Genomic DNA, 16736 nt, shown 5'->3' on the forward strand with positions numbered 1-16736 from the left:
GTTTGTTGTTAGAATTAAGTACAATCCTCCCTCTCGCCCCTCAAAAATCCCCAACAAAAATAATAATCAGGATAGTTTGCTTTTTGATATGTTCACAAAATGAACAAACAAATGGGACACAATTTGGGAATAGAACACAAAAAGAATGACAATATGGAACATATGATAGAGATGAAGCATCCACAAAAACAAGTTTGTGAATCACAGGGATGTCCTTGCGAGTTTACCAATCAATGGTTTTTAAGAACCAATGAAAATTTGATTGTGCGCTTAAACTTGAAAGCAAAATTCAAATGGATACACATCAACATTCCGCTCCAGTGTATTGAAGAAACATTCACATATGAATATGATAATTCTCAAACACAAAATTTGAAACTTGTTATAATGTAAATTTATCTATAGCTCTGATTGTGAAGTGCATAAAGCATAACCACCCCAAAAACAAAACTTCTAATACCACATTGCCTCATTGACTCGACTCCATAGCAATTTGGTTTATTACATACATACCAATCATTTAAGTGCCAGACAAATTCCCTTGCAGAGATACATAGACAAAACTAGTTTCAATTTACAAATATTCCCTCATAAAGCAAATTTTCTACACTCCATTACTAGCTGCCATTGACAACCCATTTGCTTCTATCAACTTCTCTATAATCTTCTTTAATGCAGGAGCGCTCACGACACAATCTTTATCAGCAAAGCAGGACCTGCCTTCTTCAGCTGCCTTACAAAGTTGCGGATCTAGTGGAACCCTACCGAGAAAAGGCACCCCCATTTGATTGCACATTTTCATTGCGCCACCACCACTACTATCGAAAACTTCACTGCATGCCATCAAATTCAGCATTTCTGGTGCTTTTTCTCTCATGTATCCCAATATCCATTCCGTAACATCTTTCTGCTCACCATTATCCGTCAACTTCATGAACTTAAAATCCATTAGGGGCTGGCACAGGCCACTCATATTCTCTACTACCCCAAGAACTTTCACTCCAACTTTCTTGCAGAAACTCACCTCTTTTCTCACATCAATAAGAGAGACTTGCTGAGGAGTGGTGACTATAATTGCACCATCTACTCCAGTTGCATCAAGGCATTGAACAATTGAAATGTGCTCATCTGAGGTACCAGGAGGAGCATCAACAATAAGGAAATCAAGCTCACCCCAATAGACGTCTTTCAGAAACTGCTTAATAAGCCCATTTTTGCGGGGGCCTCTCCATATAACAGCATCATCAGGATTTGGAAGCATGAATCCAATTGACATGACACCAAGGTTGGACTCCACATAGACAGGAGACCACCCGAGGTTGCTCTGATGTATCTCTTGACCTTCTAGACCGAGCATCTTAGGGATGCTTGGACCACAAATGTCAATGTCAAGAAGACCCACTTGAAAATCCATTGCTGCTAAAGCAAATGCCAGCTGGGCGGAAAATGTGCTCTTGCCTACTCCTCCTTTTCCTGACAAGACCAATATTTTATGCTTCACAGTAGCCATTCTTTCTGCGATAGCAACTAGGTCTGCAGAAACAAACATAGAAGGTGACAAAAGGTCTTAATGGTACTAATATCAGCAGAAAAAGTAAATCTATAACAAGAATGAAAGAAAAAAAATCTAAGTTCCTACTTTCAGTCAATAATTCAATATGACCTATAATCAAAACCAAGAGTCTTGCAAACAATGTATAAAGCCCAAAAGAACTCTCACCACCAGAAAAAAAAAATGTATCACTATTATGCATAAAATAGAGGGTCCAAAAAAGACATCTTTGGGATAACAATAAGTTGTTTTAGCATTGAGACACACTTCTAAGTTCTAACACCACTCTCACATGAACTCCACTCTTATCCATATGTTCTCTCTTTCTTTCCCCTGTTAAGCTAAGATGTGTCCACTATATGCATTAGATTGATGGTCTTTGTGATTTGCGTGTTTAGAGTCATGGCTTTTGATTATTAATAATTTTTTTCTATCTTTTGAGTGTTTATTTTCTGTGCTATCTGCTGCATTAGTCATCTTGCTATCTTCTATCCAGAATTAACCAATATGGGGAAAATGAGGAATTGGGTAACCACAGACTTCTAGAATCTTCTAATACATCAAGACTGAGGCAATCTTATTGTGAGGATTATTAGTCTGTAGAATATATAGGATGTTCAAGTCAACAAGGCGGCAATCATAAAAACAAATTTCAATTGACCTAGCCCCTTTTTAACTACCGAAAAACCATATTGAGAAACCCAAACTGTAAATCCTTCACAAAGCAGTCATATACCATCAAACATCCAACAAAATAAAAGCTCCACCAAGACACCCAACACTTGATGAACCAGGATAGGGTAAAAAAAATAGTTTCCTTAGCTGACCCAAAAAAATAAAATCAAACATTTGATTCGGGTTTAAGTCATGACTCTCGAAGGAAATCATGACTTAGGTCCCTTCCATGTCACAGAATGGAATTCCCTACCAACTCACCCATATAAGAAATAACAACAGTGGAGTAAGCAAAGATAGAAATGATAACACTTAATGCGTGCAAGTACTTTTAAGCTCACAAGAGGACAATGAGAAATAATTCTTAGGAAACCTGGAACTAGGAAAGTTATGACGTAGTAGTCCTTCATTACATTCAGAGTTGCAGTAATATTATATACAGGAGTGGGCAGCTGCACATAATGCATAATACACCTTAGCTACACTACATACAAGCCTACCTCACTAAAATCTTAGCTGATTATCTAATAATAACAATCCCAAATTCCAGAATTATTAGGGTATGGTTCTTGAACATGCTCTATATAAATCTCCATCATATAATTAGTGAATATGAGTGTGAGAGAAAGTACCAGGGTCAGGTCCTTTGGGAGCGGTGGCACAAATTTGTTGATTGGGGCATCCTTCACATGCATCGGATTTTCCTGCAGATTCTGACTGAGGACCTGGACAATCTGTAAACGCCACAATAACCTTTTCAATTATTTAAAAAAAAAAAAAGAAGAAGAAAACAAGCACAGCAATACTCCAAAACATAGAAAGAGTATATGAATATGAGCATACGCTCGTTGGCATTTTCAGGAATATCTCCGTTGTCCATGGAAGCTATTCTCTTCTCTTATGTGGAGAAACCCTGTAGAATGAAAAGAAGTTAAAACTGTTTAATTAACTCCAAAACAAAAAGAGAAGTTAGATGATTAGATGGAATATGTATTAATTAAAACATAAGTGAGAGTCTACAAAGCAACAATCCCAAAATTAGATAAGTTAGATAATTGAGAATAAATGTGTATCTAATTAAAGCCCTCAAATAGCGGAAGCATAAAAAAATCCCTAAATTATTATAATTAAGAAAAAAAATTGAACTTCCCTAAAATCTAGAAATAAGGACAAGGGAAATTACTAAGTTCTAATCAATGTTATGAAAACCAAACCGATCATTGAACTGCTCTAACTACTGGTTTTCTAGTTCAATGGTTCAACTATGGTTCAACTGAAATAACAAAATTATAATAAAATAATATATAAAATATAAATAAACACGCAAAACATAACTATATTCTAATATAAACCTTAAAATCTCATCCAAATTAAAAGTTTTACATCAACCAAAGTGTTATAATCTCATCCAAGTCCAACACAAAAGTCAAATCATCACCGATTAGGCTTGAAAATTAATTCATAAACTGCCCAAACCTACATCAATAAAACCATATACTATATCAAGAAGCAACAAATATAAATTGATAAATGCTTGAATCTTGATGTATATAGTAACAAAACAATTTTAATCCAATTTCTATAGAATACCAGTACAGCATTCAAAGGGGTAAGGGCTAGAGAAAACAATAATAGATTTGAAGATTCATCGGTTTTCTTTCCTCATAATGAAATATCACCAAGTGAAATCAAATTATAAGAAGAAATGCAGCTGTACAAGACAAGACAGCCACACAAGTACTGCACAACCACCGAATAATATGTATACATAGGATCTATAGCAGCTTATATCTTCCACAACTGGATAATTAGGGGATTTCGTCAAGAATTACATTCATAAATTTCAACTTTTCAGCTGGTAGGTTTAACACTAAGATGCTTATCAACAATAGGAAAAACATAATAATAGGAATAAAATCAAGTAGCAACATGGTCCGAGCACCATGTGAAAAATCAACAAGCCTGAAAATGAAGGATGGTAGGTTTAACTATTCTTGTATTATTAACAAATTGGCAATTATTAACAAATCATAAAGAACAATAACAGCAACAACTACAAGAGCTGAACAATTAATAGCAAAAAATTTAATTAAACAATCAGGAACAATAACAGCAAATAAATTCAATAACTACAGGAACTGAACATCTATGCAATTAACAAGAAGAATCAGCAACAACAAAAACAACAAAGTACTAACAGAGGCTGAAGAAGAAGAATCAGCAACAACAAGAACAATTAACAGAGGCCGAAGAAATGGGAGGGGGAGGAGGTTCAAACTAATCACCACGAAACTAGTACCCGGATAACCCTTTTCTTACTTGAATGGGCAACAACAACAACAACTAACAGAGGCTGAAGAAGAAGAATCAGCAACAGTAACAACAAGAATCATTACCAGAGGCTGAAGAAGAGAGCCTGAGGGAAGCACTGCTGGAGGCGACGCGACGAGAAGAGGACTACGAGACAAGGCGATGAGCGCGACGGAGGAAGACCACGGCAGGAGACGAGCGCGACGATCGGCTGGACCAGATGGGATGACCGTAGCTGGAGAAGAAGGGGATGACGGTCGCCGGAGGCTGGAGGATTTGAGTTCAGGGTTCTAGACTTCTCGGGAGACTGAAGAGAAGGATGTGATTTTAGGTATCTATTTGCGTTCGTTTGGATTTAATTTTTTTCTTAATTTCTGATTTTTTTTTTTTTTTTTTGGTCTTGAACGATCAAAAACAGCATCGTTTAGGGGAATTTTGAAAACCGGACGGTTCCGTCCAAACTAAAGTAAAATAGTCGTCTTTTGTCTAATTTAAGGTTCGTTTAGATAAGTTCGTAACTTTTTTTTTTATTATTTTTAACTAAGTTTATTGTTTTTATTATGAAGATGGTTTTGTCATTCTGAAAAATAAAAAAAAGTCAGATTGATAGTTTATTGACTTTAGTCTTTAATTTATGAAAATGTATAGTATTAATATTTAATATTTATATAAAAATTTAAAAATTAAATACAAAATCATTTATAATTTATTTATAAATTTTTTTAATATAAATATTTATTATTTAAATTATTTAAAAAAAATTAATTAAACTGATTATTTAAATTAGGCCTTAATCTTTGATGTTTAAATTTTTTCATAATAATCTCCTTGTTCAGCTTCCAACATCATAATAATTTATGACGGGTTCAGTTTTTTCCCTATTGATCAAAGACAACCAAAAGTTTGTTCATTTTCTCATTTTCACTATCATTTTTTTTTTTAATGACCAAAAATTTTTAGCTCACATTTTTTATTATGAATAAAGACGGTGTGTAATTCAACTATACTTGGCCATGTAGATTTTTGTTACAGAAATGTATAATTAGACTATTTTATTACTTTATACGAAATTTAAAAAAATATTAAATCAGATGATTCATATTTTTTTATTGTGATTTTTTTTATTTCAAAGTTCGAAAATCGCATGGTACTCCAATTTTTATTGTTAAAAATATGTTTTATTTTTATATCTTAACGTATTTGCATTTGTATTTAAATTTTTTAAGAAATAGAGATGTTTTTAAAAATATTTAGCGCAAAACTTTTTTAAATTTATCTTGTATTTATTAAAAAAAATTATAATGTAACCTTTTATATTAATGTCTAAATTTAATTTTTATATTTATATTATTATGATCTTTTTTATTTTAAAAATCATCTTATCAAACACAATTATAATACTTGTATTTAGTAAAAATGATTTTTAATTTGATTTTATTAAATATATTTGTATTTATTAAAAATTATTTTTAATTTCATTTTATCAAATGTAGGTGATATAGGTTTTATACATCTGTCACCTTTCAATAAAAGCCAACTTAAATACCTTTCAAATAAATTATTACTAATTCATGCTTCTGAGCTTATCAAACTACTACTGTAGAAATATACTATAACCTGAATATGGTAAATTTGCAAACAGGAACAAATCATAGGGTTAAAAAAACATACATAAATTCAATTATTTTATTATAAATTCAATTATTTTATTTAATCATTAAAACGGCAAGTTATGGAATCTAAGAATAAATTACAATTCAACTATAATATAATATGAAAAATTAGAAATTAATGTTAGGGTAAACATGAAACCAAACTTTCTGTGATAAAAAAAAAATACCTCTTATATGCGAACTTAGATATGGGATAAATTGACAAATCCCATCTAAACCATCCATCATAGGATAAATTATTTTTTTTTTATAAAAATTATACACAAACAATTTGTCTTGATAAAATTTATCACATGCCATATTTTTTGAGATGTACAAATTAAGGATGATATTCAAATGTCTAGCAAAATTATTCAATCACCAAATAAGATTATTAACAGTATAGTTTAGGACTTTCCAACTCCGTACTCTTTTATTGTCCAAATAGTACAAGCAGAAAGAAAATTCTTGAGAACTCAAAGGAAGATACAAATGACACGATGATGAGTGCCATTGTTTTTAGGTAGGCATTATCAATCAAAGTATTCGAATGGTCTAAATGGATCATCATGGTCCCCATTATTACTAGGATCATGCGCTATCCATTGAGAATGTTGTTCATAGATGTGCCGCTATAACACTGACCAAAAAAAAAAAAGATGTGCCGCTATAACACTATGTATAATATAAAAACAGTTATTACCATTTAATACGAAGACAAGTGAATTTTTATTTTTGACTTAACTAAACTTATTCAAAATGTTAATTAAAATATCACTCTATCCTTAGTCATTCCCATTTAATATGTACTATTTATCATAAAGAAATTATATTCTACTTTATTTTAGAATCCAAAATTATCTTATTAAATTAGAGGTTAGAGTACGTACTCAAGTTCATGAGAACATTATATTGGATTTTATGTTAGTAAGATAGGCTTCACATGAAAGATCACTTGTATTTGAAAAGTATTAACTTTTAAAATTTAAAATAATTATAATAAATATATATAATAAAATTTAATATCAAAATAAAATTATTAATAATTAATTAAAAATAAATATAGATATTTATAATATATAAAATTATATTAAATTTTTTAATTTTGATAAATATAAGTTAATTTTTAAAATACATTCTTAAATATTTTTCTAAATATTCTACAAATATAAATACATAATTTTTGTTAGGGTTAAATATTTTTTTCATCTTAAGTTCTTAGGTCAAAATCAAAATCGTCTCCGACTTTTTTTTCTTATTAAAATCATCCTCAACGTTTAAAAACGCTTTAAAATCATCATTTTTAAAATTTTTAGACTAAAATATTCTTCATTATTATCTCTCATCTTCACCCTCCTCACTCCACTGTTTCTCAGCCTCCCTGCTCCATTCTCTTCACCCAAATCTTCAACAACTCTTCACCCAAATATTCAACAACAACAATACCAATTATTTTTTTAATTTAAAAAAAAAACATACAAAAAAAACTAACATAAAATCAACAACAACATTACCAACATTCAATTTCATATTCAAAAATCCAACAACAACAACACCACCACATTCAAATTCAAAAATTCATCAACAACAATACCACCACGTTCAAATTCAAGACAAAAAAAATTTCAAAAATCCAATCTTTCAAACTTAAAAGGAGAGAACGCCGATTTCAGGAACAAATCGAGGTCCACCATGGCGAGTGGTGACCCATGCGCTGCCGCCTTCTTGAACGACTCCATGCCTTTTCTGCATTCTGCTTCACCCATGGGTTTTCGTGCTTGAACTACTTCCCCATCGGAGTAGTATCATCGCCCCCTCGGCGGCAGCAACACCTACCACCACGATCGGCACACCAACCACACCACCTTTAGTAAAATTAACAAAAATTTCATATCAAACAACATGAGTAAAGATCTGGAAAGAGAGGAAGAGAGAAAAAGCTAGCTACATGAATAGATCTGGAAAGAGATGAGCTCCAAGAAGTAGAACAGAGAAACAGAGAAGCAGAACATAAAGCAGAACAGAAAGCATAATAGATGAACGTCAGCAACAAAAGAGGAGAACGTCAGCAACGACGCCCTTTCTTGCCGACGGTGCCTTCTTCTTCCTCTCCTCTTTTTTTCCTCTTCGTTCTCCACCCTTCCCTCTCTTCTTTTCTTCGTGGCTTGCACTCCCTCCTCTTTGTGTTGTTGAAGGAAAAAGAAATAAGAACAGATGAGGGTAAATGATGGATGAAGGGTATTTTTATCCAAAAATTTGAGAAAGGACGATTTTTTAACGTTTTATAACGTTGAGGATAATTTTAATAAGAAAAAAAATGTTAGGGACGATTTTGATTTTGCCCCAAAACCTTGAGAACAAAAATAATACTTAACTCATTTTTTTTACCAAGCACTAATAAAATATTTACATTTTTGAAAAATATATATGCTATAAATTTTATAAAATTATTTTTTAAAAATTAATTTTTATAAGCTACTTAATTATATTGGCTATGTAGGTTTTTTTATATAGAGATGCATAATCAGACCATCCCATTATTTTGGACAAAAAAATTTAAAAATAAAATAAAAATAAATAAAAAAATTCATTTTTTTGTGTTTTTTTTTTTTATTTCAAAGTACAAAAATTGTATAGTCTAATTTTTCTTCCTAAAACTATAAAAAACTTAGAGGTTTAATTTTTAGATTTTAAATCAAATAGTACCATTGTGAGTCAAAAATCTACCAGACCAAATCTAAATACTTTTTCAGTAAAACTATTACCAATCCATGCCTTAATTTGTCCACTTTTAACTATCATGAATATTGTGAATTTGTAAAGAGGAACAACAATCACAGGGTTAAAAAAGCATACATAAATTGAATTATTTTATTTAATAATTAGAACGGCAAGTTATGAAATCTAAGAATAAATTGCAATTTAACCATAATATAATACAAAAAACCAAAAATTAATTTTAGGGTAAACATGAAACCAAACTTTCATAACAAACATGAAAATATCTCCCAAAAAGTTTAATATTATGAAAATATCTATAGTAAAATAACAATTTAAATACAAAATATTAAAACAAATAAATTTAAAATATAAAATAAAATCGTAAAACAAATCCAAATAAATAAATGTATATTGAAATTAATATTAAAATTCTTAGATTTTATTTTACTCATCTATTATGTGTAAATATTTATATTTAAAAATAATAATTAATTATTTATCATCGACTCTTAATTCATTAACATGATACATGATAAATTTATCATCTTTTTTAAGAGTACTCCCACTTCTAATTCTAGCCAAATATCCAATCACACTTAAAATAGATTAAAACAAAAATTATTTGTTGTTAATAAGTTTGTTAAAAAAAATACAAACAGAAATTATCAATGAATTAAATAAATTTATTATTGAATATTTTTTTTAAACAATAAACTTATTAACTAAATAGGTGTAATCGAACCCAAAAGCATTGAGAGTGTCAAAACTCACAAAGCTAAATCTATATTGTGGGATAGTTGACAATTCCATGATAATCAATAATTAAAAAGAATAACTTAAAGCAAATAACTTGAAATTAAAAAGTAACAGCAAATAATAATTTATAATTTATAAATAAAATTTTAAAAAATTCTAGTGATTTTAAAAATTTATATTAATGACACCTAAACAAATAATTAGTTCAACAATATTAAAAACTAAATATCTAACAATCTAAGAAAGCGTATTAAAAATTTAAAAAGTAACAATATAAGCAAATAATAAGTTATAATTTATAAATAAAATTTTAAAAATTCATAGTGACCGACACCTAGATAAATAACTAGTTTAACAATATTAAAAACTAAATACCCAAAAAATGTATTTAAAATTTCAAAAGATAACCACCTAAATAAATAATAAGTTATAATTTATAAATGAAATTTTAAAACATTTTAGTAACAACGCCTAAGTAAATAAATTTTTAAACTCAATGTATGAGCGTTACGTCAACATAAGAGCTCCCTATTTATATTTCTATTAAAAACTAAATACCGAAAAACATATGTAAATATTCAAAAAGTAACAACCTAAACAAATAATAAGTTATAATTTATAAATAAAATTTTAAAAATTTCTAATAACGACACCTAAGTAAATAAATTTTCAAACTCAATGAATGAGCGCCACATCACCATAAAAGCTCCCTATTTATATTATTATAAAGATAATGATTTAACAAGAGTAATAAACATAATTATTTTTGGATACGTTTTGGATGTGTTAAAAATTATTTAGTGAGCAATTTTGTAATTTTGGATGTGTTAAAAAAATTATGTTAAAAAAATATAAGCACTAATTTTGGATGCCTATCAAAAGTATTTTATGTGTTATATTATTATTTTTGATGTGTTAAAAAATTATTTGTGTTAAGAAAAATATAAACACAAACTTAAACAAATTTTTGATGTGTACCAAAATATTTTGTGTTAAAAAATTAAAATAATATAATATTATATTTAAAGATTGAATGAAGAATAATATTTAAAGAAAATAATACTATCAAAAATATTTTTTTCGATTCTAAATGTGGTATATAATTATTTAATAAGTGTAATAAACACAATTATTTTTGGATGTGTTAAAAAATAATTTAGTGAATAATTTTATAATTTTAAATATGTTAAAAAATAATTTATGTTAAAAAAATATTAGCACGAATTTTGAATGTATATCAAAAGTATTTTTTATATTATCTTATTATTTTGGATGTGTTAAAAAATCATTTGTGTTAAAAAAATATAAACACAAATTTTAAATGTGTACCAAAATATTATGTGTGTTATTTTATTATTAATTATTATAATGATATTTTTTTTTGCTCAAGAATAAAACTAATATTTACTAGTAAAGAAAGATACACGGCCATCAAAGACAAAAAAGGGTTGAAAATTGAAAGAAAGAGGCTGAACAGAGCTCACCGTAAATAAGAAATAAAAACAATAAATGAAAAAAATGCTACTTAAATTAAAAGAATGTTTAATTATTTTATTGGATTTTATAATTTTGTAAAATTTTTAATTAAGTTTTTGTATTTTTTTTAATTGAGTCTTTGTACTAAATTTTTTTTTAATTGAGCTTCTACACTTTTTTTTTTATTTTGGTCTCTGCACCATTTTTTTTAGTTGAGTCTCTATAAAATTAAGTTAATTACTATCAAGAGAGATCTAATTGAAAAAAAAATTTAGTGCAGAAATCCAATTAACAGAAAAAAAAGTATAGGGACCTAATTAAAAATTTTACAAAACTATAAGAATCAACAGAATAATTAAACCTTACAAAAATAATTTCCTTAGGTAACTAATAGGAGTCTAGTTAATAATAAGTTAACAAGCATTTTTGTAATGTATTTTATACTAATTAATTGTCATTAATTAATAATTATTAATTATGAATTTAGATTTATAAATTTTAAATTTTATTTTAGAAGTAAAATGTAATTTTTTATTGTTTATTTTATAAGTGAAATCAAGAAAAAATATAAAAAAATATTTAAAAATAAAAAATTACACTTTATTTTTTAAAATAAAAATTTAAAATTTAAAAAATCTAAATTTATTAATTATAATTTTTAAAGTTGGCTAATTAAAAGTTATTTATATATTTTTTTTAATGAACATACAAGTTCAGATACTTTACCATACAAAAATAAAAATTGAAAGGAAAGTGACGTAGAGAAAGGTTAAGAGAGAAAGAGAGCAAAGAGATTAGAAAGAACAAAGAAGAGTGACGTATCCAAAGATGAAAGGGATTAGTACATGTGTGATAGCGGTGTATAAGACCATCACTAATAAGAAACTCATCCCAATTTTTGTTTATGGTGTATCTTATAGAAAGTAATTCTACATCAATTTTTACGTCATAAACAGTAAATAGAAACTCAAAACATCTCTCTCTTCTTTATTCAAAGGAATTAAATTTAGTCCATGTTGTAGTCTCACTTTAATTAATTAAAATATTTAAAATTAATATAATTAATTTTTTTCAATAATATAATTTAAATTTATAAATTTAAAAATAATTCATTATTAAAAAATATTAATATTAAATAAATTCATATATAACAATAATACACAATATATAATTTGGGATTATACTAATTTGTAAAATTACTTAATACAAAGAAAAACATAATTAAGCTCTATAATTGACGACAAGTATTGCGAAATTGCCATATGTGTTCAATCAAGTCCTCTTTCAATTGTCTATGCTGCTGCCTATTTTGAAGTGGGCATTTCTTTGGAGAAATTGATGGTATGGTGCAAAATCTTCTTCTCCCAGCTGAGGTTTTGATAAGCCATTTTCGACATCATCATACTCTAAGTCTTGAGCAAAATTTCCTGCATAAGTGTCTCTTTCATCTTCAACAATCATATTATGCAATATAATACAAGCTCTCATTATGTTGGCAAGCTTCTTCTTTTCCCAAAAACGAGCTGGACCACGTATAATTGCAAAGCGTGCTTGCAACACTCCGAATGCTCGCTCCACATCTTTTCTTTGCCCTTCTTGGTATTGTGCAAATAACTTGCGTTTATCCCCTTGTGGCTTTGAGATTGATTTGACAAATGTGGCTCATTCAGGATAAATATCGTCTGCTAAATAGTATCCCATAGTATAATTATTACCATTAATAGTATAATTTACCTCCGGAGCACGGTCATTTAGAATATCATCGAACACTGGAGAACGATCTAACATGTTGATATCGTTATTTGAACCAGAAACTCCAAAGAACGCATGCCATATCTAAAGATCTGAAGATGCTACAACCTCAAGTACTATGGTTGCAACCCCACGATAACCACTCATGTACATACCTTTCCACGCCTTTGGATAATTTTTCCGTTGCCAATGCATTCAGTCAATGCTATCCAACATACCAGAAAAGCTATGACCCTCCGCCATTTGTAGCAGGCGTCGAACGTCATTTGGATTTGATTTTAGCAAGTATTCATCTTCGAACACCAAAATGACACCTTCAACAAATTTTTCCAAGCATTCAATTGTAGTGCTCTCGCCTATGCGCACATAATCATCAACAGCATCAGCTGCTACGCCATATGCTAACATTTGTATCGCAGCGGTACATTTTTGGAGTGGTGACAAGCCTCTTCTTCCAGTTGCATCAACCCTCTATTGAAAATACGGATAGACATTTGAGAGAGCGTTCACTATCTGAAGGAACACATGTCTTCTCATTCGAAATCTCCGTCGAAAAATGTCAGCATTATACACCGGTTCATCTGCAAAGTAATCTTGGAAAAGGCGATCATGTCCTGCTTCTCGATCTCTGTTAATCCATCTACGAGGGAGTTGGGATAGAGCTTTTATCGATATCTTCTTCTTCTGAATCTTCGAGTAAACACTCATCGATCCAATTATCTATGAGTGTGTTATCTTGCCATCTTCTTTTGCCATACAAAGTCTCGTTAAACATATCATCAAAATTTCTAGCCATATCTAGAAATGCAATTTTTAGTTCTTTTTCGAGGTGAAAAAGAAGAGTTAAAGTAGAGTTGCAGAGTCATTGATAGTTGATATTTATAAGTGTGTCTGCAATAAGTACCTACTCCTCAATGACTAGGTTTACAACGTCTACTTAATGACTAGTTTTGCAACGGCTACTTAACGGCTAGTTTTGCAACGACTAGTTTTGTAACGGTCACTTTCATGAACTAACGGCACAATAATATTGACTAATTTAAAAAATTACATCAGAAATAAATAAAACAAACTACATCACATACCAGTAATACGTAATAAAAATAAGAACATACTACATAACTCTACGAATACAAGGAACCATTAAGTAAACCACTTGGCGATTATTTTCTCACATACAATCTCATGAAGAGCTCGTCATTTTTCGCTCATTGTAGACGTGTCAGCATTAAGTATTTACATATCCATTTCCCTTTCCCTTTTCTTGGCCATCCTTTCCATTTCCCTTTCTTTTACATTTATCTCCATTTCTTTAATATATCTCTAAGTTTGTAATTCTTGTTCTTTTATTGCCGCTTGAACTTATAATTCTTATTCTTTCATTGTCGCTTGAATTTGTAACTCCTTCTCTTTGATTGCCATAATCTTTGCTCTATGTTCACTCTCCTCTTCTCTTTCTTTTTTCCTATCCATTAGTTCCTTTTCTCTAACATTTTTAATATCTTTCATGAGAGATAATTTTTTAACAACCGATGATTTCTTTTCGCTAAAATCTTCAGACATTTGTGCTTTTTCCTTACCTTTTTGCTTGCTCTTCTTTGATCCTTGTGGGCAAACGGGAGAGTCAACACCGGGTTCATCAGCCAATGGTGTTTCTGGGTTTGATGAGGATGAGCATGCTCCAGTTGCACTAACCTTGGTTCGCTTTGAGCCGCCACTCTGTGTAGGTAGTTGGCTTCTCCATTTTTGCTCCAACCTAAGCATGTTCCAATGCCTCTCAAAAGTGAATTTTTGACCATAATTTGTGGAATAAAGTTTATAGGCCAACTCCTTTATATTATCAGCGTTCGAACCACTCCTTATGTTTCGACTAGCTTGAACGTAGCAACCAGCAAATTGTGTAACAATCTTGTGTATCTTATACCATCGTTTCTTACATGCAACTACCTCCCTTGTCATGTCGGAGCAAAATTCTACACAGTAGTTATGAATTCGACTCCAAAATATTTTCTCCTTTTGATCGGTACCAACTATAGGGTCAGTTAAAACATTTAACCATGCACTGATCAACATCTCATCCTCTTTCCAATGTCAGTGTTGAATACTATCTTGCCTCCGATCTTCAATATCATCATTATTAAGGTCGATAGCATCTAATCCACGAGGGTTGGCAAAATTTGAATATTGCGAATTTGGACTAGATTGATAGGAGTTTAAGAGGATGGGTTAGAAGAGCCACCAACACCAGATGAGTTATGTCTTGATGCACTGAATTGAGTTGGAAACGGCAAGGAAGTTGGAGTAACATTTCCGATAGAGGGGTTAAATATGGATGAAAATGGAAAATGTTGTGTTTGTGAATTTTGATTTTTCGGTTGAAATATAGAAAATTGATTATTATAAGGAGCTTGAAAATTGAAATTAGAAAGATTTTGTGGATTTGGATTTTGAAACGTATTTGTTAGTGTGAAGTTTTGATTTGGAACTTGAGAGTTTGAGGTTTGAGATTGTTGGGTATTTAGAATTTGAGAAAAGTTTTGCAAGTAATTGAAGAAAGAGTTGAGTTGGTTTGAATCCATTTTTCCAAACAAAAAATAATATTAGCAGAACTTTGATTTCGTAAACTTGGAAGAAGATGAAGAAGAGTAGTAGAAAGTGTGAGAATAGAAGCGTATCTAAGTGGTATATATAGGATAACAAAATATTAATTTATTAATAATAACGGTAACATAGTAACGGCTAGTTTCCAATGGCTAATTTTGCAACGGCTAGTTTTGCAACGGCTAATTTAATATAATAATATAAATCATTAATTAAATAAAAATTTAATTATTTAATCTAATTAATTATTTTAATTATTAATAAATTAATTACAATTTAATTATTTTTAAATAATTAATATAAATTATTAATTAAATAAAAATATAATTATTTAATATAATTAATTATTATAATTATTACTAAATTAATTATTATTTAATATAATTAATTAAAATTTTATATAATTGTTTATTTAAATAATAACTTGCCATTTGGCAAGTTATTATTGGCCATCTCAAAGTTCCCATTCAGAGGGCCTGGTTCCTCTTGAAAATCGTGTGGAGACCTTCTCCTCTTTTCCTCCAACGGTTCTCTATGTCAAAAAAAAAAAAGTGGAATTGACACTCATGCATTGGAGTTGCTCTAAGAGAAAATAAAAAGTAACTTCCTATTGAAAAGTAACTTCCGTGATGTTTGAAAAGAAGAGTGATAGGGAGTTAGTAAATTTTGTGATTTGTAGTCATTAATTATTTATTATTAGTATTTTAATGGTGTAAAATTATATCTAATAGTATAAGATTACTTATTTTTCTTTTACTGATTAAGTGTTGTCCAAATTTAAATAAAACTGTTGACCTCTAAATTTTTTCTTTTAAAAAATCGATACATTGGAAGTGGATATAAATTTTACGGTGATAAGTATAATAATATAAAATTTAAATTAACTAAAAATATAATAATTCTTTAAAAATAGGAGATATAATTAATTAAAAATTTAAAATAATATAATATTAAATTTAAAGGTTGAATGAAGGATAATATTTAAAGGATGAGTAGCATTTTTTTCAAAATACTTAATTCCTTTTTTTTATTTTTTTAATTTAAAATTATCAAAATTATATATATAGGTTTTTATTAGGGGTAAGTACGATTTTGGTCCCTTAAGTTTAGTGCCAGAATCGAATTCGTTCCTCTTGTTATTTTGCCATTAAAGTCGTCCTTAATATTTTTTTCGTATTAAAATCGTCCTTTTTATTTTTTTTGGACAAAAATACCCTCACCACTACTAACATAATTACTTC

The 16736-nt window shown here is 29.3% G+C and overlaps 1 protein-coding gene and 1 long non-coding RNA gene across 3 annotated transcripts; both read right to left on the reverse strand.

The window, feature by feature from the left end:
- Positions 1-298: 298 nt before the first annotated feature.
- On the reverse strand, positions 299-5037 carry LOC112770715 (cytosolic Fe-S cluster assembly factor NBP35). Of its 2 annotated transcripts, none has more exons than XM_025815096.3 (4): positions 4624-5037; positions 3071-3140; positions 2860-2961; positions 299-1533 (listed from the first exon to the last, which is right to left on the reverse strand). In XM_025815096.3, the coding sequence occupies exons 2-4, from the start codon at positions 3105-3107 to the stop codon at positions 605-607; spliced, it is 1068 nt and encodes a 355-aa protein (XP_025670881.1). In that variant the 5' UTR covers positions 3108-3140; positions 4624-5037; the 3' UTR covers positions 299-604. The 2 variants fall into 2 exon arrangements, with proteins under 2 accessions (XP_025670881.1, XP_072080620.1); XM_072224519.1 differs by lacking the exon at positions 4624-5037 and adding an exon at positions 4425-4440.
- Positions 5038-7687: 2650 nt separating this feature from the next.
- Positions 7688-8408, reverse strand: LOC112772981 (uncharacterized). The gene is made up of 2 exons (XR_003187748.2): positions 8138-8408; positions 7688-8054 (listed from the first exon to the last, which is right to left on the reverse strand). It is a non-coding gene; the product is annotated as an uncharacterized lncRNA (long non-coding RNA).
- Positions 8409-16736: the final 8328 nt, after the last annotated feature.

Source organism: Arachis hypogaea, chromosome 18, assembly GCF_003086295.3.
Source record: "Arachis hypogaea cultivar Tifrunner chromosome 18, arahy.Tifrunner.gnm2.J5K5, whole genome shotgun sequence".
Lineage (NCBI taxonomy): Eukaryota > Viridiplantae > Streptophyta > Magnoliopsida > Fabales > Fabaceae > Arachis > Arachis hypogaea.

Coding starts and splice junctions, on each gene's coding strand:
- LOC112770715 (XM_025815096.3), bottom strand. CDS start 3,107: ATGGACAACGGAGATATTCCTGAAAATGCCAACGAGC. Junction 2,962..3,070: donor TCCTGAAAATGCCAACGAGC/GTATGCTCATAT, acceptor TGGCGTTTACAG/ATTGTCCAGGTCCTCAGTCA. Junction 1,534..2,859: donor TCCCAAAGGACCTGACCCTG/GTACTTTCTCTC, acceptor TTGTTTCTGCAG/ACCTAGTTGCTATCGCAGAA.